Raw genomic sequence first — 24487 nt, forward strand, 5'->3', positions numbered from 1 at the left:
CTCCCCCCCCCCCCGCTGGGTGGGTCCTCCTTCCCCTCCCCCCCCCCCCGCTGCTTATGAATTGAAGTCTCGGTTGCACCCCCCCCCCTCGAAAAGGGAAGAAGGTCAAAAAAAATAAGCCACCAGAACACGACAATTGAAAGTTACCTTAAGAGATCAAACAAGGAGGAAACCCAACAGCGAACGATTCAAAAACAATCCACAAAGCACTTAAAACTCAATCTGAAGTAGTGCATTGGAGGCTCCGGGGTGTCCTTGTACACTGCAAAGGTGTCCACACAGCCAGAAATGGACGTGTGTGGCGTGTGTCTGTGTGTGGGTATTTCTGCCTTGGGTTCAGTCGACCAGCGGAAGCCCAAAGCCCACAAACCAGACAGAGAGAGACCAACAATTAAGCCCCTCAGCTGCAAAATAAAAAACGTGCTCTGTTTCTGCTCGGCGAGTGTCTTCCCGTTCCTGTGCTGCAGCCTTCTTTTGTAGAGCAGCGTCACTCCAGTCCCACCTCTCACTTTGTATGGCCCTCCCACAAATGCATGAGTCCCCCGGAGATTTAATACCGAGGGCTATTTTCAGCAACCTGCCCAAGAGTCCAGCCCACATTCAAAACCTTTTTGCAGCACTCTTTGACAGAAAGTGAAATCATGATTTGTATTTTTTTTCCGTATGGAGGGGGAGCAGGGGCAACTTAAGATCTCACCTCCTTCTCCGCAATACCCCCCCCCCCCACTTCCCCTCCCCCTTAAAGAAACAAAACCTGGTTAATTATTACAAGGGCAGCCAACATCAATTAACACTGTGCGTGCTGAGTGCAACTACGAAAAACACACAGTCGGTGGAGAGATTGAATAAGAAAGGGACTCCCATTTCTCCAGCGCCTTTCCTCACCTCAGGACGTCCCAAAGCTCTTCACAGCCAATGAAGGACTTTTTTTTGAAGTGTGGTCACTGTTGGAATGTGGGAAACGCGGCAGCCAATTTGCGCACAGCAAGCTCCCACAAACAGCAATGTGATAGTGAACGGATAATCTGTTTTTTTTAGTGTTGTTGGTTGTGGGATAAATATTGGCCCCAGGACACCGGGGAGAACTCCCCCCCTGCTCTTCTTCCAATAGTGGCCGTGGGATCTTTTACATCCACCTGAGAGGGCAGGCGGGGGGCCTCGGGTTTAACGTCACATCTGAAAGACAGCAACTCCGACAGTGCGGCGCTCCCTCAGTACTGCTCCTCCGACAGTGCGGCGCTCCCTCAGGTGGCATAGTGGTTAGCACTGTTGCCTCACAGCGCCAGGGACCCGGGTTCGAATCCGGCCTCGGGTGACTGTCTGTGTGGAGTTTGCACATTCTCCCCGTGTTTGCGTGGGTTTTCTCCGGGTGCTCCGGTTTCCTCCCACAGTCCAAAGATGTGCAGGTTAGGTTGATTGGCTATGATAAATTGACCCTTAGTGTTAGGGGGATTAAATACGTGGGGTTACGGGGATAGGGTGGGATATGTGTTGGTGTAGGGGTTACGGGGATCGGGTGGGATATGTGTCGGTGCAGGCTCGATGGGCCGAAATGGCCTCTATCTGCACTGTGGGGTTTCTGTGATTCTGTGATACTGCCCCTCCGACAGTGCGGTGCTCCCTCAGTACTGCCCCTCCGACAGTGCGGCGCTCCCTCAGTACCGCCTCTCCGACAGTGCGGCGCTCCCTCAGTACTGCCCCTCCGACAGTGCAGTGCTCCCTCAGTACCGCTACTCCGATAGTGAGGCGCTCCCTCGGTGCTGCCCCTCTGACAGTGCGGCGCTCCCTCAGTACTGCCCCTCCGATAGTGCGGCACTCCCTCAGTACCGCCCCTCCGACAGTGTGGCGCCCCCTCAGTACCGCCCCTCCGACAGTGCGGCGCTCCCTCAGTACCGCCCTTCCAACAGTGCGGCGCTCCCTCAGTACCGCCCTTCCGACAGTGCGGCGCTCCCTCAGTACCGCCCCTCCGACAGTGCGGCGCTCCCTCAGTACGGCCCCTCCGATAGTGTGGCGCTCCCTCAGTACTGCCCCTCCGACAGTGCGGCACTCCCTCAGTACCACCCCTCCGACAGTGCGGCGCTCCCTCAGTACTGCCCCTCCGACAGTGCGGCGCTCCCTCAGTGCCGCCCCTCCGACAGTGCGGCGCTCCCTCAGTACTGCCCCTCCGACAGTGCGGTGCGCCCTCAGTACTGCCCCTCCGAAAGTGCGGCGCTCCCTCAGTACCGCCCCTCCGACAGTGCGGCGCTCCCTCAGTACCGCCCCTCCGACAGTGCGGCGCTCCCTCAGTACTGCCCCTCCGACAGTGTGGCGCTCCCTGAGCACTGGCACTGGGGGAGGGTCGGGCCTGGATTGTAGGCCTGAGTCTCTTGAGTGGGGACTTGAACCCACGACCTTCTGACTCAGAGACAAGAGTGAACATAAGAACATAAGAAATAGGAGCAGGAGTAGGCCATTTGGCCCCTCAAGCCTGCTCCGCCATTCAATACGATCATGTCTGATCTTCTACCTCATCTCCACTTTCCTGCACTATCGCCATAGCCCTTGATTCCCTTAATATTCAAAAATCTATTTATACACTAGGAGCCCCACCCAATTTACAAGTGATGTCTCAGGTCCCCTCCTCCTGGTGATTAGCGCCTAATCAAGATATACACTTACAGCTGACTAAGTTACCTGTCAGCTCCTGTTAATAACCATTTTTAAAGTCGTAGGATAAAGTCCACATCTTGAACTAAATTTCACTTTTTACAGCTTCTACTTGCCCAATACTTAGAATCGTAGAGTCATAACGGCACAGAAGGAGGCCATTCGGCCCATCCAGTCTGTGCCGGCTCTCTGTAGAGCGATCCAGTCAGGCCCATTCCCCCCGCTCTATCCCCGTAGCCCTGCAGGTTTATTTCCCTCGAGGGCCTATCCCGTCTCCCCTTGAAAACATCGAGTGTCTCCGCTTCCACCACTTCCCTCGGCAGCGAGTTCCAGGGGGCAGCACGGTGGCATAGTGGTTAGCACTGTTGCCTCACAGCGCCAGGGACCCGGGTTCGAATCCGGCCTCGGGTGACTGTCTGTGTGGAGTTTGCACATTCTCCCCGTGTTTGCGTGGGTTTCCTCCGGGTGCTCCGGTTTCCTCCCACAGTCCAAAGATGTGCGGGTTAGGTTGATTGGCTATGATAAATTGACCCTTAGTGTTAGGGGGATTAAATACGTGGGGTTACGGGGATAGGGTGGGATATGTGTCGGTGCAGGCCCGATGGGCCGAAATGGCCTCTATCTGCACTGTGGGGTTTCTGTGATTCTGTGATTCTCACCACTCGCTGCGTAAAAAGGTTTTTCCTCACATCCCCCCCTGTATCTCTTGCCCCAAAACCTTCAATCTGTGTCCCGTAATCCTTGTACCGTCAACTAGTGGGAACAGCCTTTCCCCCTCTAGCCTATCCAAACCCGTCATAATCTTGTACACCTCGGTCAAATCACCCCTCAACCTCCTTTGCTCTAATGAAAACAAATCCAGCTTCTCCAACCTGTCCTTGTAGCTAAGATCCCCCCATCCCCGGAACCATTCTGGGAAATCTCCTCCGCACCCTCTCAAGGGCCTTCACATCCTTCCTAAAGTGCGGTGACAAGAACTGGACGCAATACTCCAGTTGTGGCCTCACCAGCACTTTATAAAGCTTCAGCATAACTTCTCTACTTTTGTACTCAATGGGGGGAAAAACTGGGTTGCTTTGCACCTCCCGTTAGTGCCCTAAGAGGGCGCTAACGGGGCGCAAAGCAACTAGCGCCCGGGCGCGGCGCCGCCCGCGCTTCCCGTCAAATTCAGCGGGAGGTTAGGGGTGGCGCTAACCGATAACCAGCTGGGCCCCGGGTCGCGCTGCGCAGAGCCCCTCCCCTTTAAGAAGGGGAGGAAGGCCTGTAATACGGCGGCACGTAGCGCCGCGATATTGACTCGCAGCGCCCCAAGAGGGATGAAGCGCCCCGCTTCCCTCTTGGGGCGCAACCACTCAATTTCCGGTGGGGGGGGGGGCGCTAATTTTTCCGGGGCGCTAAAAGTAGCGTCCCGGTGAAGTCAGCGCCCCAGACGGGGCGCTACTCAATTTTTAGCCCACTACCTCTATTTATGAAGTCCAAGACCCCACTCTTGCTGGAAATTCCCAAATAGTCCCCTCCGCTTAAGCCCACTCCGTGCAGACCGCTCTGTGCTCTGCAGAAATGTTAACCTTTATACACTACAGGGGAAAAATTCCGTTGTTTGCGCCTCCCATTAGCGCCTCAAGATGGCGCTAATGGGGCGCAAAGCAACTAGCGCCCGGGCACGGCAATGTTTGCGCCGCTCGCGAAATGGACCAGACATTTTGCGGCGGCGCTAAACACTACCACCACGATCTCCTGTGCCGGCAGATCGTGGCGTCAGTCGAGTGCGCAACGCCCCGGACCGGATTTGAGTGGTGCCCCCCCCCTGCCTTTCCGCCTGCCGCTAGCAACGACAGGTTGAGGGGAGTGTTTTGCAGTCGGGCAGGGACTGGGGGAGCGCTATTTAAAGGCGACCACTTCCTGCCTTTTTTTGTCGGTGACAGTTTTGCACCACGCATTCTGAGAGAGAGAGAGAGACTTCTGGAGAGATTCAACGCTGTGTGAAGGGGTTTTGGGTACTGAGCAGCACTTTGCAGGTTCATTTTGATTTGACCTTGTATCGATTTAGAAGAGACTGTGGGGGCTGCACTCTGAGCTCTTTCCCTCGGACCTCTCCATTGTTCTTTCCAGCAGATTTGATGTACAGGTCTCTCCAGGCCGAGATTCAAGGCTACAATGAGCAGGATGTGGATGGAGAGCGAGATTGACCCTCCCCTTTAAGAACTGGCCGGCGCCAGTGTGTCTGTGTTCCATCGCTGACTGACATCACATGAGCTTCGCCCGCGCTCTGAGGTAGCGCCTCGCTCCTCGGCGTTAGCGCCTTAAGACAGGTGTGTAGCGCCTGATTTAGCGCTCCAATCATCTCCAGGGGCGATAGATGTCAAGTTTGATGTCAGAGGCAATAATTAGCGCCAGGCGCTAAATTTTGTGTACGGCCGATAATGGCACCCTAAACGGGGCGATACTGAATTTTTCCCTCTAGGAGCCCCACCCAATTTACAAGTGATGTCTCCTGGTGATTAGCGCTTAATCGAGACAAACGCTTAAAGCTGATTGTGTAGCGAATCGTGTGCGTCGCCACTAAATAATTGAGTTCGACTTCGACGAACTATAAATAAGTTGTTTATTTACAGGAACAGGTTAAATACAACAGGTAAGATGGCAGGTAAGATGGCTGACTGTAGGAGCACCGTAGTGTAGGTCTTTCCCCAGCGGGGACGCCACGAGGACTGAGTTCGCAGTCCTGTGGAGAGCGTGATGACGCCATCGCGTTTGTGTTGTGACGTCATCACCTTGTTTGCGTTTCCCGCGCTCAGGGCGTCAGGTGATGCGCGTCGTTGCGTCGCTGGCCGTTGAGGCCGAAGTCGCGAGCGCGGGAGCGGGAGGCCAGGCCGAGCCGGTGCTTGCCGCGGGAGCGGAAGATCGCGTCGCTCCCGTCGGCTGGCCGATGCGGCCGAAGTCGCGAGGCCGGGCTGTGCCGGCGGCCGTCCTGGAAGGCCGAGTCGGGCCGACGGCTGCCGCACGTACGTCACGTGGTATGTGACGTGACCTCAGTGTGCTATGGCGCGTCTTAAAGGGGCAATGGCCCAAACAGGTAGGTTAAAGGGGCAACGGCCCAAACAGGTAAGTTATACATACAGTAAGGTAAGTTAAAGGGAATTATGTATCTCAATGTAAGGGACAACCGGTGGTGCCGACACAATTGACAGTTATCCGCAGCTTCTGTTGATAACTGTTTATAAAGTTCTAGGTTTAAATCAAAATGGTCAACTAAACTGCACATTTTACAGCTTCAACTTGCACAATACGTATCAGAAATTCCCACTCTTTCTAAATTCCCAAATAGAGCACTCAGTTCAAGTCTGTTTAATCCCGCTCGGTCCAGAGAGTCCCGCTCAGGCCTGGCTGTCACCTATATACAATATATTCTTAAAAATTGAAGCTTGCTCTACACTGTCCCCATCAAACACTCCCAGGGCAGGTACAGCACGGGTTAGATACAGAGTAAAGCTCCCTCTACACTGTCCCATCAAACACTCCCAGGGCAGGTACAGCACGGGGTTAGATACAGAGTAAAGCTCCCTCTACACTGTCCCATCAAACACTCCCAGGGCAGGTACAGCACGGGTTAGATACAGAGTAAAGCTCCCTCTACTCTGTCCCATCAAACACTCCCTGGGCAGGTACAGCACGGGGTTAGATACAGAGTAAAGCTCCCTCTACACTGTCCCATCAAACACTCCCAGGGCAGGTACAGCACGGGTTAGATACAGAGTAAAGCTCCCTCTACACTGTCCCCATCAAACACTCCCAGGGCAGGTACAGCACGGGTTAGATACAGAGTAAAGCTCCCTCTACACTGTCCCATCAAACACTCCCAGGGCAGGTACAGCACGGGTTAGATACAGAGTAAAGCTCCCTCTACACTGTCCCATCAAACACTCCCAGGGCAGGTACAGCACGGGGTTAGATACAGAGTAATGCTCCCTCTACACTGCCCCATCAAACACTCCCAGGGCAGGTACAGCACGGGTTAGATACAGAGTAAAGCTCCCTCTACACTGTCCCCATCAAACACTCCCAGGGCAGGTACAGCACGGGTTAGATACAGAGTAAAGCTCCCTCTACACTGTCCCCATCAAACACTCCCAGGGCAGGTACAGCACGGGTTAGATACAGAGTAAAGCTCCCTCTACACTGTCCCATCAAACACTCCCAGGGCAGGTACAGCACGGGTTAGATACAGAGTAAAGATCCCTCTACACTGTCCCATCAAACACTCCCAGGGCGGGTACAGCACGGGTTAGATACAGAGTAAAGCTCCCTCTACACTGTCCCATCAAACACTCCCAGGGCAGGTACAGCACGGGTTAGATACAGAGTAAAGATCCCTCTACACTGTCCCATCAAACACTCCCAGGGCGGGTACAGCACGGGTTAGATACAGAGTAAACCTCCCTCTACACTGTCCCATCAAACACTCCCAGGGCAGGTACAGCACGGGTTAGATACAGAGCAATCACACGAGGATGTGGAAGGGGATAGAATCTAAAATGTTTGAATTTTGTGGAATGTGACGTGAATTTGTGTGAGCTCATCTTGTTGTAATAGTTTCCTTTAACAGCAGGTGGCAGTGCTGTACCAGAATTACCAAGACTGCAGTGAATATTCAACATTAGGTTATTGATAGAACACTGCGGTTTAGTGAAAACACTTCATCCATTGGCTGATCACCCGAGAGGGCAGACGGGGCCTCAGTTTAATGACTCATCCCGAAAGATGCCCCTCCGACAGTGCAGCGCTCCCTCAGTACCGCCCTCCGAGAGTGTGGCGCTCCCTCAGTACTGCCCCTCCGACAGTGCGGCGCTCCCTCAGTACCGCCCCTCCGACAGTGCGGCACTCCCTCAGTACTACCCTTCCGACAGTGCGGCGCTCCCTCAGTACCACGCCTCCGACAGTGCGGCGCTCCCTCAGTACCGCCCCTCCGACAGTGTGGCGCTCCCTCAGTACCGCCCCTCCGACAGTGCGGCGCTCCCTCAGTAGAACATCACTAAAACAGATGATCCGGTCATTTATCACATTGCTGTTTGTGGGAGCTTGCTGTGCGCAGATTGGCTGCCGCGTTTCCTACATTATAACAGTGACCACACTTCAAAAAAAGGTCCTTCATTGGCTGTGAAGAGCTTTGGGACGTCCTGAGGTGGTGAAAGGCGGTGGGGAGATGGGAGTCTTTCTTTTTTTAATGCTGCGCTGGGTTTTGGAGCCAGCGCATGTAGCATTCCCTGGCCCACTGGCCGGATCAAGAGAGAATCACAGGAGGAGGAGGCCATTCGGCCCCTCGAGCCCGCTCCGCCATTTACTGAGACCATGGCTGATCATCCAAATTCAGTACCCTGTCCCTGCTTTCTCCCCATATCCCTTGATCCCTTTAGCCTTAAGAAATATATCCAACTCCTTCTTGAATATATTTAATGAATTGGCCTCCACTGCCTTCTGTGGTAGAGAATTCCACAGGTTCACCACTCTCTGGGTGAAGAAATTCCTCCTCATCTCTGTCCTAAATGGCTTACCCCTTACCCTTAGACTGTGACCCCTGGTTCTGGACTCCCCCGACCATCAGGAACATCCTTCCTGCATCTAGTCTGTCTAGTCCTGTTAGAATTTTATAATGAAATGCTTGACTTGAGTCCCCTGTCTCTCTTATTAAAGCTCGACCCCGAACGCCACAATAAAGTCTGCAGCTTACCGCGCTGACTCTCGCCAACAGGCAGGGCTGGTTTTGAGGAGGGGACTGAGAATAAAATAAGGGCAACAGCACCGCCCACGGGCAGCAAGCTGGCATTGCAGCCCAACCACCTCGCGACCCCGCGCGCAGAATCGCGACATCGCACGTGGGCAACGTGAGAAACAGCAGCAGGAGGAGGCCCTTCGGCCCGCTCGAGCCCGCTCCGCCCTTCGGCGAGATCGGGGCCCATCTCTGATCTTCTTCCCGCCCCGATCCCTGGATTCCCCTGGAGTCCAGAAATCTCTCGATCTCGGCCTTGAATAGACTCAACGACTGAGCCTCCACAGCCCTCTGGGGCAGAGAATTCCAAAGATTCACCGCCCTCCGAGTGAAGAAATTCCTCCTCATCTCAGTCCAAAATGGCCGACCCCTTATCCTGAGACTGTGACCCCTGGTTCTGGACTCTCCAGCCAGGGGGGAAACAGCCTCTCAGCATCTACCCTGTCAATCCCCCTCAGAATCTTATATGTTTCAATGAGATCACCTCTCATTCTTCTAAACTCTAGAGAATATAGGCCTAGTCTACTCAATCTGTCTTCATAGGACAATCCCCCCATCCCAGGAACCAGTCTGGTGAACCTTCGTTGCGCTCCCTCTTATGGCAAGTATATCCTTCCTTAGGTGGTTGGATCCCAGGTCAGGAGAGGATCGGTGAGGAGCTTGGTTGTGATTCCTCCCATGGGAGAATAGACTCGGGGGGTGGAGAGGGGGTGGGGGGCGCGAGGTGCTAGCCTCACCCATGGGAGAATGGCCTGTTGGGTGAGATACCAGAGGATTGCCTGTACCCCTATTAAGTTCATTGTGATACCCCCATGGTTGAATAGACTTGAGGGTGGTTGGGGGGGGCCGGGGGCTTGGGGCTCGGCTCAGACATGGAGAATGGCCTGTTGGGTCAGATACCCAAGGATTTCCTGTAACCCCCCCCCCACATCAAGTCAGTTGCGAACACCCCATGGTTGAATATCTTCTATGTTTCTATGAATAGACTCAATGACTGAGCCTCCACAGCCCTCTGGGGCAGAGAATTCCAAAGACTCACCGCCCTCTGAGTGAAGAAATTCCTCCTCATCTCAGTCCAAAATGGCCGAGCCCTTATCCTGAGACTGTGACCCCTGGTTCTAGACTCTCCAGCCAGGGGGGAAACAGCCTCTCAGCATCTACCCTGTCAATCCCCCTCAGAATCTTATATGTTTCAATGAGATCACCTCTCATTCTTCTAAACTCCAGAGAGTATCGGCCTAGTCTACTCAATCTCTCCTCATAGGACAATCCCCCCCATCCCAGGAACCAGTCTAGTGAACCCTCGCTGCACTCCCTCTATGGCAAGGATATCCTTCCTTAGGTAAGGAGACCAAAACTGCGCACAATACTTCAGGTGTGGTCTCACCAGGGCCCTGGACAATTGTCACCTATGAGGGAGGCCATTTGGCCCATCCTGATCAATCTGACCCGACACTCTCTCCATTACAGAATCCAGTTGTTTCGAAACATGTCGGCCGTGGCTCAGCGCGTCTCGCTCTCGCCTCGGAGTCAGAAGGTCGTGTGTTCGAGCCCCCCACCCCAGAGGCTCGAGCCCTGTAATCCAGGCCCGACACTCTCCCCCGGTGCCAGTACTGAGGGAACGCCGCACTGTCGGAGGGGCGGTACTGAGGGAGCGCCGCACTGTCGGAGGGGCGGTACTGAGGGAGCGCCGCACTGTCGGAGGGGCGATACTGCGGGAACGCCGCACTGTCGGAGAGGCGGTACTGAGGGAACGCCGCACCGTCGGAGGGGCGGGTACTGAGGGAGCGCCGCACTGTCGGAGGGGCGGTACTGAGGGAGCGCCGCACCGTCGGAGGGGCGGTACTGAGGGAGCCCCGCACTGTCGGAGGGGCGGTACTGAGGGAGCGCCGCACTGTCGGAGGGGTGGTACTGAGGGAGCGCCGCACTGTCGGAGGGGCGGCACTGAGGGAGCGCCACACTGTCGGAGCGGCAGTACTGAGGGAGCACCGCACTGTCGGAGGGGCGGGTACTGAGGGAGCCCCGCACTGTCGGAGCGGCGGTACTGAGGGAGCACCGCACTGTCGGAGGGGCGGTACTGAGGGAGCCCTGCACCGTCGGAGGGGCGGTACTGAGGGAGCGCCGCACTGTCGGAGGGGCGGTACTGAGGGAGCGCCGCACTGTCGGAGGGGCGGTACTGAGGGAGCGCCGCACTGTCGGAGGGGCGGTACTGAGGGAGCGCCGCACTGTCGGCGGGGCGGCACTGAGGGAGCGCCGCACTGTCGGAGGGGCGGTACTGAGGGAGCGCCGCACTGTCGGAGGGGCGGCACTGAGGGAGCACCGCACTGTCAGAGGGGCGGTACTGAGGGAGCGCTGCACTGTCGGAGGGGCGGCACTGAGGGAGCACCGCACTGTCGGAGGGGCGGTGCTGAGGGAGTGCTGCACTGTCGGAGGGGTACTGAGGGAGCGCCGCACTGTCGGAGGGGCAGTACTGAGGGAGCGCCGCACTGTCGGAGGGGCGGTACTGAGGGAGCGCCGCACTGTCGGCGGGGCGGCACTGAGGGAGCGCCGCACTGTCAGAGGGGCGGTACTGAGGGAGCGCCGCACTGTCAGAGGGGCGGTACTGAGGGAGCGCCGCACTGTCGGAGGGGCGGCACTGAGGTAGCGCCGCACTGTCAGAGGGGCAGTACTGAGGGAGCACCGCACTGTCAGAGGGGCGGTACTGAGGGAGCGCCGCACTGTCGGAGGGGCGGCACTGAGGTAGCGCCGCACTGTCAGAGGGGCAGTACTGAGGTAGCACCGCACTGTCGGAGGGGCAGTACTGAGGGAGCGCCGCACTGTCGGAGGGGCGGTACTGAGGGAGCGCCGCACTGTCAGAGGGGCGGTACTGAGGGAGCGCCGCACTGTCGGAGGGGCGGTACTGAGGGAGCGCCGCACTGTCGGAGGGACAGTACTGAGGGAGCGCCGCACTGTCGGAGGGGCGGTACTGAGGGAGCGCCGCACTGTCAGAGGGGCGGCACTGAGGGAGCACCGCACTGTCGGAGGGGCGGTACTGAGGGAGCGCCGCACTGTCGGAGGGGCGGTACTGAGGGAGCGCTGCACTGTCGGAGGGGCAGTACTGAGGGAGCACCGCACTGTCTGAGGGGCGGTACTGAGGGAACGTCTCAGAAAGCGCTTCTTCACACAAAGGCCACGCTCCCTCAGTACTGCCCCTCCGACAGCCCCCTTGTTCTGGACTCCCCCCCCCCCCCACCAGAGGAAATAGTTTCTCTCTCGATCGACCCGATCGGATCCTTTAATCGTCTCAAACACCTCGATCAGATCACCCCCTTAATCTTCTACACTCGAGGGAACACAAGCCCAGTCTGTGCAACCTGTCCCCGGAATTTAACCCTTTTAACCCCCGGGTATCGTTCTGGTGAATCTGTGCAGCCCCCCCGCTCCGAGTCCGAGATAGCGTTCCTGAGGTGCGGGGCCCTGAACTGAACACAGTTACTCCAGAGAGAGTCTAACCAGAGCTCGGTACAGCTGTAATGTAACTTCCAGCCCTTTGTATTTGGATTGCTTGCGTCTTGCACTGGTCATGTGTGTGTGTGTGTTTGTGTGTGTGGTGAGGTGCGGAGTATGGGGGCTGCAGATGCAGGAGAGGCCCCCTTACCCCTAACTCCAAGATCCCCCCCTGCCATCCACCCACCTCGGTCTGATAAACATGGTCGGAAAAATCTGTCAGCTTAAAGATTAACAGTCGGGAGAGAGAGGGAAAAAACCTTGGAGCCTTTCAGCTCCTTAGCATAAACAGCTCCCGCGCCTTCCTAAGGAGGAGGTAGCGAGCGAGAGAGAGAGAGAGAGAAAGAGCAGACTAGCTGGGAGGAGGGGAGCGAGCCAGAGAGAGAATAGCACGCATCCAGGGGCGGGAGGCAAGGAGCCAGAGGGGGGGGGGGACGGGGTGGGGGCGGGTGGCTGGGGAGGGGGGCAATGTATTTTGAATGAGCGAGTGAGCGAGATTGAGTGCTCAAAGCATTGGCACAGCGAGAGCGGGAGAGAGTGTGTGCGAGAGAGAGAGACAGAGACACACACACACACAGAGATATCCACAGATAGCTAGTTGGCTGTCGGTAAGTGGAGGCATTTGATTAACGAGCCGGTGAACTGTTCTGTCTTTTCTTAAAGGGGGAACCCCGCCACCTCTGTCGGGCGTTGAGTGAAGATCTTCAGCAAAGATCGTTATATACGGGATGGATAAAGGGGCTGGGATTGGCTGCAAGGCTGCGAAGAGGGAGTGCGGACTGCCAGCGATCAGATATTATCCGCCAGTCTCCCTTCGCCCCGCTCCCCTCTCATTCCCCTCCCAATTCTGCTCTCTCACCCACCTTCTTCATTCTTCAATCTCCGCGGACTCTGGCCCCCCCCGCCTCGGCCTCGCCGGGCTAGCGGGCCATTCGGGGGCAGGCGCAGGAATCGCCAGCGTGGGGCAAGAGGCGACGCTCCCGGTCGAATTGCGGACCGTGCCCCGAGCGGGCGCCGGCTGGGATTCGAAGGCGCTGGGCGGCTGGGGACCGGCGAAAGAAGGGGAGGGGGCCCCGGGGAACGAGCGTGCGAGAGAGCGAGAGAGCGCACAATTATTCACACGTTAATTGACCAGCGTGCAGCCGGGATTGTGTGTTGGCTGGGGTATGGATTTGAACATGTCTGAGAGAGAGAGTCGGTGAGTGTGAGTGTGTGAATGTGTGTGAGTGAGTGTGTGTGAGTGTGTGTGTGAGTGTGAGTATGTGTGTGTGAGGATGTGAGTATGTGTGAGTGCGTGTGAGTTTGTGAGTGTGTGTGTGAGTGTGAGTGTGTGAGTGTGTGTGTGAGTGTGTGTGTGTGTGAGTGTGTCTGAGTGTGAGTGTGTCTGAGTGTGTGTGAGTTTGTGTGAGTATGTGTGTGAGTGTGTGTGAGTGTGAGTGTATGTGAGTGTGTGTGAGAGTGTGAGTGTGTGTGAGTATGAGTGTGTGTGAGTATGAGTGTGTGTGAGTGTGAGTGTGTGTGAGTTTGTGTGTGTGTTGGTGTGTGTGAGTGTGAGTGTGCGAGTGTGAGACAGTGCGGCGCTCCCTCAGTACCGCCCCTCCGACAGTGCGGCGCTCCCTCAGTACCGACCCCCCGACAGTGCGCCGCTCCCTCGGTACCGCCCCTCCGACAGTGCGGCGCTCCCTCAGCACTGCCCCTCCGACAGTGCGGCGCTCCCTCAGTACCGCCCCTCCGACAGTGCGGCGCTCCCTCAGTACCGCCCCTCCGACACTGCGGCGCTCCCTCAGTACCGCCCCTCCGACAGTGCGGCGCTCCCTCAGTACTGCCCCTCCGACAGTGCGCCGCTCCCTCAGTACCGCCCCTCCGACAGTGCGGCGCTCCCTCAGTACCGCCCCTCCGACAGTGCGGCGCTCCCTCAGTACCGCCCCTCCGACAGTGCGGCGCTCCCTCAGTACTGGCACTGGGGGAGTGTCGGGCCTGGATTATGGGGCTCGAGTCTCTGGAGTGGGGGCTTGAACCCATGACCTTCTGACTCGGAGACGAGAGTGAGACCCACTGAGTCACGGCCGACGGCGGGAATCGAACTCACCCCGTGTTTACTTAACACCAATTAGGCTTTACGGCGTTAAAGGGGCATACACCTGCTGGACTTTAGCAGCAGAATGATGCCTCGTGGCGTCATGTTCTTGACGTTCCACCAGACGTTAGCGCGTAAACGTTTTAAGGCCTGTCCGTCTCCCCCAAGCACCGCGGGCGACTTTCTGTGTGCCTTTCTTTTTTTTAGAAAGCCAGTCATTTCCCGCTTCTTTTTTTATGACCCGGAGCAGCGTGTGCCCTCTGGAGGATTCTGGGAGCCCGCTGACCGAAATGACGCTGGAAAAGGGATGGATCAAGAAGACGGAAGATATCTCGGCCCTTTATGTCATCAAGGAGAAGCTGGGCACGTGAGTGCGGCCCTCGTTGGGGCAGGGGGAGTGGAGGGTGGAGAGACGGCGGGGGGAGAGAGAGAGGTGGGGGAGAGAGAGGGGGGAGAGAGAGAGAGAGAGAGGGGGGGAGAGAGAGACGGGGGAGAGAGAGGTGGGGGGAGAGAGAGAGACTGGGAGAGAGAGAGAGACTGAGAGAGAGAGAGAGACTGGGGGAGAGAGAGAGAGAGGGGGGAGAGAGAGAGAGAGAGGGGGAGAGAGAGAGAGAGGGGGAGAGAGAGAGAGAGGGGGGAGAGAGAGAGGTGGGGGGGAGAGAGAGAGGTGGGGGGAGAGAGAGAGAGAGAGAGAGAGAGAGAGGTGGGGAGAGAGAGAGAGAGAGAGGGTACCCAACAAATGTCAAATCGATTGACACCTACAGAATGTTGGAAAACTGTACCTTTTTGCTATGTAAGCTTTGGCAATATGGTTCTCTGTAAACTTTCATGCCAATAAAGCATTTGAATTGAAATTGAACTAAATTGAATTGAATTGAATTGAGAGGGGGAGAGAGAGAGAGAGGGGGAGAGAGAGAGAGAGGTGGGGAGAGAGAGAGAGACGGGGGAGAGAGAGACGGGAGAGGGAGAATGTATATTTATACACTCAGGGATATACCTGTTTATACACTGTATGAATAGAACTGCGTTTATGTGGTAAACCATTAAATGTATTTTGATGCTTTGGCAACATAAGATGTAACTTATCATGCCAATAAAGCGATTTGAATTGTGAATTGTGAATTGGGAGAGAGAGAGAGGGGGGAGAGAGAGAGAGAGGTGGGGAGAGAGAGAGAGAGAGGGGGGGAGAGAGACGGGGAGAGGAGAGAGAGAAAGGGGGGGAGAGAGAGAGGGGGGGAGAGAGAGGGAGAGAGAGAACGGGGAGAGAGAGAGAGGGGGGAGAGAGAGAGAGAGGGGGAGAGAGAGAGAGGGGGGGAGAGAGAGAGTGAGAGAGACGGGGGGGAGAGAGAGAGACTGGGGGAGGGAGAGAGAGAGAGACTGGGGGAGAGAGAGAGAGAGAGAGACTGGGGGAGAGAGAGAGAGACTGGGGGGGAGAGAGAGAGAGAGAGACTGGGGGGAGAGAGAGAGGACTGGGGGAGAGAGAGAGAGAGAGACTGGGGGAGAGAGAGAGACTGGGGGAGAGAGAGAGAGACCGGGAGAGAGAGAGCGAGAGAGACTGGGGAGAGAGAGAGAGACTGGGGAGAGAGAGAGAGAAACTGGGGGAGAGAGAGAGAGACTGGGGGAGAGAGAGAGTGAGAGAGACTGGGGGGGAGAGAGAGAGAGAGACTGGGGGAGAGAGAGAGCAAGAGAGACTGGGGGAGAGAGAGAGAGACTGGGGGAGAGAGAGAGAGACTGGGGGAGAGAGAGAGACTGGGGGAGAGAGAGAGACTGGGGGAGAGAGAGACTGGGGGGGAGAGAGAGAGACTGGGGGAGAGAGAGAGAGAGACTGGGGGAGAGAGAGAGAGAGACTGGGGGAGAGAGAGAGAGAGACTGGGGGAGAGAGAGAGAGACTGGGGGAGAGAGGGAGAGAGAGAGACTGGGGGAGAGAGAGGGAGAGACTGGGGGAGAGAGAGAGAGAGAGACGGGGAGAGAGAGAGAGACTGGGGGAGAGAGAGAGAGACTGGGGGAGAGAGAGAGAGAGACTGGGGGAGAGAGAGAGAGAGAGAGACTGGGGGAGAGAGAGAGACTGGGGGAGAGAGAGAGACTGGGGGGAGAGAGAGCAAGAGAGACTGGGGGGAGAGAGAGAGAGAGACTGGGGAAGAGAGAGAGCGAGAGAGACTGGGGGAGAGAGAGAGCGAGAGAGACTGGGGGGGAGAGAGAGAGAGAGACTGGGGGGAGAGAGAGAGAGACGGGGGGAGAGAGAGAGAGAGACTGGGGGAGAGAGTGAGAGAGACTGGGGGAGAGAGAGAGAGAGACTGGGGGAGAGAGAGCGAGAGAGACTGGGGGGATAGAGAGAGAGAGACTGGGGGAGAGAGAAAGAGACTGGGGGAGAGAGAGAGAGACTGGGGGGAGAGAGAGAGAGAGACTGGGGGAGAGAGAGAGAGAGGGAGACTGGGAGAGAGAGAGAGAGAGACTCGGGGAGAGAGAGAGAGACTGGGGGAGAGAGAGAGACTGGGGGGGAGAGAGAGACTGGGGGAGAGAGAGAGACTGGGGGAGAGAGAGGGAGAGACTGGGGGAGAGAGAGAGACTGGGGAGAGAGAGAGAGAGACTGGGGGAGAGAGAGAGAGACGGGGAGAGAGAGAGAGAGACTGGGGGAGAGAGAGAGACTGGGGGAGAGAGAGGGGAGGGGAGAGTGTAATGATATCAGCAAATAGAGATGGTATTTGCCTGTTCGATTATGATGCCTTACCAGCATGATTGCATGTATTGATTGCTTGTGCCTGACCAGCAGAGGTCATGTGACCGAGACAAGCAAGGCAGTTTAGTTTAGTTTCAGTTTCGTTCTAGATGCATCGCTAGCCTGATGTCTCCTGTAAATGCTGTTAAAGAGTTGAACAGACTTTATATTAAAACTCATTCTCTTTCATAAATGTCTCGTCATTGAACCCACAAAGAAATCAATACAGAGAGAGGGAGAGGGGAGGGGGAGAGAGAGAGGGGAGGGGGAGAGAGAGAGGGAGGGGGAGAGAGAGAGGGAGGGGGGAGAGAGAGAGAGGGAGGGGGAGAGAGAGAGAGGGAGGGGGAGAGAGGGAGGGGGAGAGAGAGAGAGAGAGGGAGGGGGAGAGAGAGAGGGGGGGAGAGAGAGAGGGAGGGGAGGGGAGGAGAGAGAGGGAGGGGGAGAGAGGGAGGGGAGGGGGGAGAGAGGGAGGGGAGGGGGGAGAGAGGGAGGGGAGGGGGGAGAGAGAGAGGGAGGGGGAGAGAGAGAGAGGGGAGGGGGAGAGAGAGAGGGGAGGGGAGAGAGAGAGGGGAGGGAGAGAGAGAGGGGAGGGGGCAGAGCGAGAGAGAGAGTACCAGGGAGAGGGTGACAGGAAAGGGGCGGAGAGAGGAAGGGAGACCGTGTGAGAGAGAGACACACACGGAGGGAGAGCTATCCTGGGCTGTCAGTAACAGCTTGTAACGATGGTTCAGTGGGTGAAGTCAGTGCTCAGGTGCTGGGCCACCCAGCCCAGGACAGCCCCGGGTCCCAGGCCTCAGGCTCGGGCCTTGTTGCCAACACACCGACCCAGCGCGCCAGGGCCTGTGGCAGCCGTCCGACCCCTCGCCAGGCTGGGCATTCGGCACCCGTCAGCCGGTGGGCTGCTTGACTGTGAAAGCATCACCGTAGCCCGGCACGATCCTGGTCTCTCCCACCGTCTCGGGATAAGGGGGTCGGGCCTTTAGGGCTGAGACGAGGAGGAATTTCTTCACTCGGAGGGAGGGCGGTGAATCTTTGTGGAATTCTCTCCCCCAGAGGGCTCAGTCGTTGAGTATATTCAAGGCCGGGACTGATCGATTTCTGGACTCCGGATCCAGGGATTAGCCACGATCTTGTTGAATGGCGGAGCAGGCTGGAGGGGCCGAATGGCCTCCTCCTGCTCCTATTTCTCATGTTCTTTTGTATAGGTCATAGAATCAAACAGCGCAGAAGGAGGCCATTCGGCCCATCGTACCTGTGCCGGCTGTTTGAAAGAGCTCTCCAATTAGCCCCACTCCTCCCCCCCGCTGCCTCTTTCCCCCGTAGCCCTTGCGACGCGTTGGCCGTTGAGCTCGGTGGCGTCTCGCCCCGGCTTGGCGCAGGCTGCCGTCTGGCCAGCCCAGGGCAAGAGATGGTTAAATACCGCCCGGCCCAGTGAAGGAAGGCTTGCTTTTTGAGTCCCTTTCTCCGCACAGCCCTGAAGCGAGGCGGCCTTGAACGGGCTTTGTCAAGCCGCGCTGGCATTGAGAAGGATTGAATCGGCGGCAGACAATGGCCACAAAGACTTACCTCCGCCCCCACCATCCCTCCCCCTCCCCGTGCCTGCTTTATTCTGCTCCACACTGCCAGTGTGTCGGAAGCTCAGAACGCTGACCCGCGCCCACTCCCACAGCTCCCTCACACAACTGTTCCAGCGCTCCGCACCCACTGCACCTCTTTCACTCTCTCTCTCTCTCTCTTTCTCTATCTCACTCTATCTCTCTCTCTATCTCTCTCTATCTCTCTCTCGATCTCTATCTCTCGCTCTCTCTCTCTATCTATCTCTCTATCTTATCTCTATAAATCTATCTCTATCGATATCTCTATCGATCTCTCTCTATCTCTCTCTCTATCTAGCTGTCTGTCTATCCATCTATCTATCTACACTGTCCCATCAGACATGCCCAGGGCAGGTACAGCACGGGTTAGATACAGAGTAAAGCTCCCTCTACACTGTCCCATCAAACACTCCCAGGGCAGGTACAGCACCGGTTAGATACAGAGTAAAGCTCCCTCTACACTGTCCCATCAAACACTCCCAGGGCAGGGACAGCACGGGTTAGATACAGAGTAAAGCTCCCTCTACACTGTCCCCATCAAACACTCCCAGGGCAGGTACAGCATGGGTTAGATACAGAGTAAAGCTCCCTCTACACTGTCCCATCAAACACTCCCAGGGCAGGTACAGCACGGGTTAGATACAGAGTAAAGCTCCCTCTACACTGTCCCCATCAAACACTCCCAGGGCAGGTACAGCACGGGTTAGATACAGAGTAAAGCTCCCTCGACACTGTCCCATCAAACACTCCCAGGGCAGGTACAGCACGGGTTAGATACAGAGTAAGGCTCCCTCTACACTGTCCCCATCAAACACTCCCAGGGCAGGTACAGCACGGGTTAGATACAGAGTAAAGCTCCCTCTACACTGTCCCCATCAAACACTCCCAGGGCAGGTACAGCATGGGTTAGATACAGAGTAAAGCTCCCTCTACACTGTCCCATCAAACACTCCCAGGGCAGGTACAGCACGGGTTAGATACAGAGTAAAGCTCCCTCTACACTGTCCCCATCAAACACTCCCAGGGCAGGTACAGCACGGGTTAGATACAGAGTAAAGCTCCCTCTACACTGTCCCATCAAACACTCCCAGGGCAGGTACAGCACGGGTTAGATACAGAGTAAAGCTCCCTCTACACTGTCCCCATCAAACACTCCCAGGGCAGGTACAGCACGGGTTAGATACAGAGTAAAGCTCCCTCTACACTGTCCCCATCAAACACTCCCAGGGCAGGTACAGCACGGGTTAGATACAGAGTAAAGCTCCCTCGACACTGTCCCCATCAAACACTCCCAGGGCAGGTACAGCACGGGTTAGATACAGAGTAAAGCTCCCTCTACACTGTCCCCATCAAATACTCCCAGGGCAGGTACAGCACCGGGTTAGATACAGAGTAAAGCTCCCTCTACACTGTCCCATCAAACACTCCCAGGGCAGGTACAGCACGGGGTTAGATACAGTGTAAAGCTCCCTCTACACTGTCCCCATCAAACACTCCCAGGGCAGGTACAGCATGGGTTAGATACAGAGTAAAGCTCCCTCTACACTGTCCCCATCAAATACTCCCAGGGCAGGTACAGCACGGGTTAGATACAGAGTAAAGCTCCCTCTACACTGTCCCCATCAAACACTCCCAGGGCAGGTACAGCACGGGTTAGATACAGAGTAAAGCTCCCTCTGCACTGTCCCCATCAAACACTCCCAGGGCAGGTACAGCACTGGTTAGATACAGAGTAAAGCTCCCTCTACACTGTCCCATCAAACACTCCCAGGGCAGGTACAGCACGGGTTAGATACAGAGTAAAGCTCCCTCTACACTGTCCCATCAAACACTCCCAGGGCAGGTACAGCACGGGGTTAGATACAGAGTAAAGCTCCCTCTACACTGTCCCATCAAACACTCCCAGGGCCTTTAACGTAGTAAAACGTCCCAAGGTGTTTCACAGGAGCGTAAATCAGACCCCGAGCCACATGAGGAGGTAATAGGGACAGGTGACCAAAAGCTGGGTCAAAGAGCAGCGTCTTAAAGGAGGAGAGGGAGAGGTGGAGAGGTTTAGGGAGGGAATTCCAGAGCTCGGGGCCCTGGCGCGGTCGTCAGTGGTGGAGCGATGGAAATCGGGGGGATGCGCGAGAGGCCAGAATTGGAGGAGCGCGGAGATCTGGGAGGGGCTGCGGGTGCTGGAGGAGGTCACAGAAGGAGGTGAGCAGAGGATTCCGTCCCAATAGTTTGGCCTTGGGCGTGAATCGGGTGCGGGGAGCGAGAGACTCGCCGCGCCATTCAGTCGCTCCATCGCTCCCGTTTTACCTCCGTGCATCCTGAGGTAAGAAAACTACTCGGCACTTGGTTAAACAAAGTTTTAATCAACTGTTTTACAACATGGAGGTCTGGTTGTGTCCTTCACTAGTTCCTGGTAAGAATGTCCTGTGCAAGCTGGGCCCGTGCCCGAGTATTTATACTCTCCCTGGACAGCGCCACCCGCAGGCCACTCAGTATTATTTCACAAGTCTTTCTTTATGAATGACTGACTCATGTCACCCATTCTACAGAATCTCTCATCATAGGACAACGCTGTTATCCCAGGAATCAATCTAGCGAACCTTCGTCGCACCTTATCTGAGGAAGGATGCTCTTGCCATGGAAGGAGTTCAGCGAAGATTCACCAGGCTGATACCTGGGATGGCAGGAATGACATATGAGGAGAGATTGGGTCGATTGGGCTTATACTCGCTGGAGTTTAGAAGAATGAGAGGGGATCTCATTGAAACTTATAAAATTCTAACAGGACTGGACAGACTAGATGCAGGAAGGATGTTCCCGATGGCGGGGGAGTCCAGAACCAGGGGTCACAGTCTAAGGATAAGGGGTAAGCCATTTAGGACAGAGATGAGGAGGAATTTCTTCACCCAGAGAGTGGTGAACCTGTGGAATTCTCTACCACAGAAGGCAGTAGAGGCCAATTCATTAAATATATTCAAGAAGGAGTTGGATATATTTCTTAAGGCTAAAGGGATCAAGGGATATGGGGAGAAGGCAGGGACAGGGTACTGAATTTGGATGATCAGCCATGATCTCATTGAATGGTGGAGCAGGCTCGAGGGGCCGAATGGCCTACTCCTGCTCCTATCTTCTATGTTTCTATGTTTCTATTCTACATAACCTCCCATCATAGGACAACGCTGTCATCCCAGGAATCAATCTAGCGAACCTTTGTTGCACCGCCTCCAAGGCAAGTATGTCCTTCCTCAGATAAGGAGACCAAAACTGTGCACAGTTCAGTTCTGGGCCCCCGCACCTCAGGAAGGATATATTGGCCTTGGAGTGGGGGCAGCGCAGGTTCACCAGGATGTTACTGGGGGCTAAAAGGGCTCAATTCAGAGGACAGGTAGTGTAGACTTGTCTTGCCTTCCTTTGAGATTGGTGTGAGGAGGCTCGTGTGGAGCAGAAAGACTGGCAAGGACCTGTTGGGCCGAATGGCCTGTTTCTGTGCTGTAGATTCCGCGTAATTGAGGGCTGATCTGATCGAAGAGTTTAAAGGATTCGATTAGGGAGGTAGGAAGGGTTTAGGAACAGGAGGCGGCCGTTCAGCCCCCCTCGAGCCTGTTACATTAGGAACAGGAGGAGGCCGTTCAGCCCCCTCGAGCCTGTTACATTAGGAAGAGGAGGAGGCCATTCAGCCCCTCGAGCCTGTTACATTGGGAACAGGAGGAGGCCGTTCAGCCCCCTCGAGCCTGTTACATTAGGAAGAGGAGGAGGCCATTCAGCCCCCTCGAGCCTGTTACATTGGGAACAGGAGGAGGCTGTTCAGCCCCCCTCGAGCCTGTTACATTAGGAACAGGAGGAGGCCGTTCAGCCCCCTCGAGCCTGTTACATTAGGAACAGGAGGAGGCCATTCAGCCCCCCTCGAGCCTGTTACATTAGGAACAGGAGGAGGCAATTCAGCCCCTCGAGCCTGTTACATTAGGAACAGGAGGAGGCCGTTCAGCCCCCTCGAGCCTGTTACATTAGGAACAGGAGGAGGCCATTCAGCCCCCCTCGAGCCTGTTACATTAGGAACAGGAGGAGGCCGTTCAGACCCCTCGAGCCTGTTACATTAGGACCAGGAAGAGGCCATTCTGTCCCCTCGAGCCTGTTACATTAGGAACAGGAGGAGGCCGTTCATCCCCTCGAGCCTGTTACATTAGGAACAGGAAGAGGCCATTCAGCCCCTCAAGCCTGTTACATTAGGAACAGGAGGAGGCCATTCAGCCCCTCGAGCCTGTTACATTAGGAACAGGAGGAGGCCGTTCATCCCCTTGAGCCTGTTACATTAGGAACAGGAGGAGGCCATTCAGCCCCTTGAGCCTGTTACATTAGGAACAGGAGGAGGCCGTTCAGCCCCTCGAGCCTGTTACATTAGGAACAGGAGGAGGCCGTTCAGCCCCCTCGAGCCTGTTACATTAGGAACAGGAGGAGGCCGTTCAGCCCCCTCGAGCCTGTTACATTAGGAACAGGAGGAGGCCATTCAGCCCATTCATTTCACGTCGCCGGTGCGGCGCCCCTTTAATCGCTCTTCCCTCTTTCCCCATTGCAGCGGCGCCTTCTCCGAAGTTCTGCTGGCCGAGGACCGGACGTCCAAGAGCCTGGTGGCCGTCAAGTGCATCGTCAAGAACGCCCTGCGCGGCAAGGAGGCCGCGGTGGAGAACGAGATCGCGGTGCTGCGCAAGTGAGTTGGTCGGCTGAAACGCCGGCGGCTTCGGTCCGGCGTCCGTCGGGTTACCGGGTGAGGGGGGGGTGCGGGGGGGTCAAAGCCCTCCTCAGGGGGACAATGCCAAGCCCTCGGGGCACGGTGCAGAGATAGTTGGGCCCTCCCTGGTTCCCCCGAGAAAGAAAGACTTGCATTTCTCCAGCACCTTTCACCACCTCAGGACGTCCCAAAGTGATTCACAGCCAATGAAGGACTTTTTTTGAAGTGTGGTCACTGTTGTAATGTGGGAAACGCGGCAGCCCATTTGCGCACAGCAAGCTCCCACAAACAGCAATGTGCTAAATGACCGGATCATCTGTTTTAGTGATGTTGGTTGAGGGATAAATATTGGCCCCAGGACACCGGGGAGAACTCCTCCCTGCTCTTCTTCCAATAGTGGCCGTGGGATCTTTTACATCCACCTGAGAGGGCAGACGGGGCCTCGGGTTTAACGTCTCATACCGAAAGACAGCACTTCCGACAGTGCGGCGCTCCCTCAGCACTGCCCCTCCTACAGTGCGGCGCTCCCTCAGTACCGCCCCTCCGACAGTGCGGCGTTCCCTCAGTACCGCCCCTCCGACAGTGCGGCGTTCCCTCAGTACTGCCCCTCCGACAGTGCGGCGCTCCCTCAGTACCGCCCCTCCGACAGTGCGGCGCTCCCACAGTACTGCCCCTCCGACAGTGCGGCGCTCCCTCAGTACCGCCCCTCCGACAGTGCGGCGCCCCCTCAGTACTGCCCCTCCGACAGTGCGGCGCTCCCTCAGTACCGCCCCTCCGACAGTGCGGCGCTCCCTCAGTACCGCCCCTCCGACAGTGCGGCGCTCCCTCAGTACTGCCCCTCCGACAGTGCGGTGCTCCCTCAGTACCGCCCCTCCGACAGTGCGGCGCTCCCTCAGTACCGCCCTTCCGACAGTGCGGCGCTCCCTCAGTACCGCCCCTCCGACAGTGCGGTGCTCCCTCAGTACCGCCCCTCCGACAGTGCGGCGCTCCCTCAGTACCGCCCCTCCGACAGTGCGGCGCTCCCTCAGTACCGCCCCTCCGACAGTGCGGCGCTCCCTCAGTCCTGCCCCTCTGACAGTGCGGCGCATTGATAGATATATTTCAGTGAGCGAGTGGTCTATCTATGGAACAGGCTGCTTAGGGAGACGGTGGAAGAAGTTAGCCTTAACAGGGTAGCTGCTGAGAGGCTGTTTCCCCCCTGGCTGGAGAGTCTAGAACCAGGGGTCACAGTCTCAGGATAAGGGGTCGGCCATTTTGGACTGAGATGAGGAGGAATTTCTTCACTCAGAGGGCGGTGAATCTTTGAAATTCTCTACCCCAGAGGGCTGTGGAGGCTCAGTCGTTGAGTATATTCAAGACTCCCATTATCGCTCGTGAAATTAACTAGACATTTTGCGGCGGCGGTAAACACTACGGCCACGATCTCCTGCGCCAGCAGATCGTGACGTCAGTCGAGCGCGCAACGCCCCGGTAGCGC

General features: G+C 56.5%; 1 protein-coding gene across 2 annotated transcripts in view; it reads left to right on the forward strand.

Annotated features, from left to right (window-relative positions):
- The first annotated feature begins 12349 nt into the window (after positions 1 to 12349).
- The window catches only part of LOC147086785 (calcium/calmodulin-dependent protein kinase type 1-like), a 52274-nt gene continuing 40136 nt past the window's right edge, over positions 12350 to 24487 (forward strand). The window contains exons 1-3 of one of the 2 annotated variants that reach the window (XM_085978969.1): positions 12350 to 12507; positions 14184 to 14343; positions 22858 to 22989. In XM_085978969.1, coding sequence (XP_085835095.1) covers positions 14213 to 14343; positions 22858 to 22989 — 263 coding nt within the window. In that variant the 5' untranslated portion in view covers positions 12350 to 12507; positions 14184 to 14212. The remainder of the gene's footprint in view (positions 12508 to 14183; positions 14344 to 22857; positions 22990 to 24487) is intronic. The other variant, XM_085978970.1, reaches the window with a different exon arrangement.

The sequence above is a fragment of the Somniosus microcephalus genome, unplaced genomic scaffold (genome assembly GCF_052327205.1).
Source record: "Somniosus microcephalus isolate GS21.2 unplaced genomic scaffold, FLI_Smic_1.0 unresolved_chr7, whole genome shotgun sequence".
In the NCBI taxonomy this organism is placed as follows: Eukaryota; Metazoa; Chordata; class Chondrichthyes; order Squaliformes; family Somniosidae; genus Somniosus; species Somniosus microcephalus.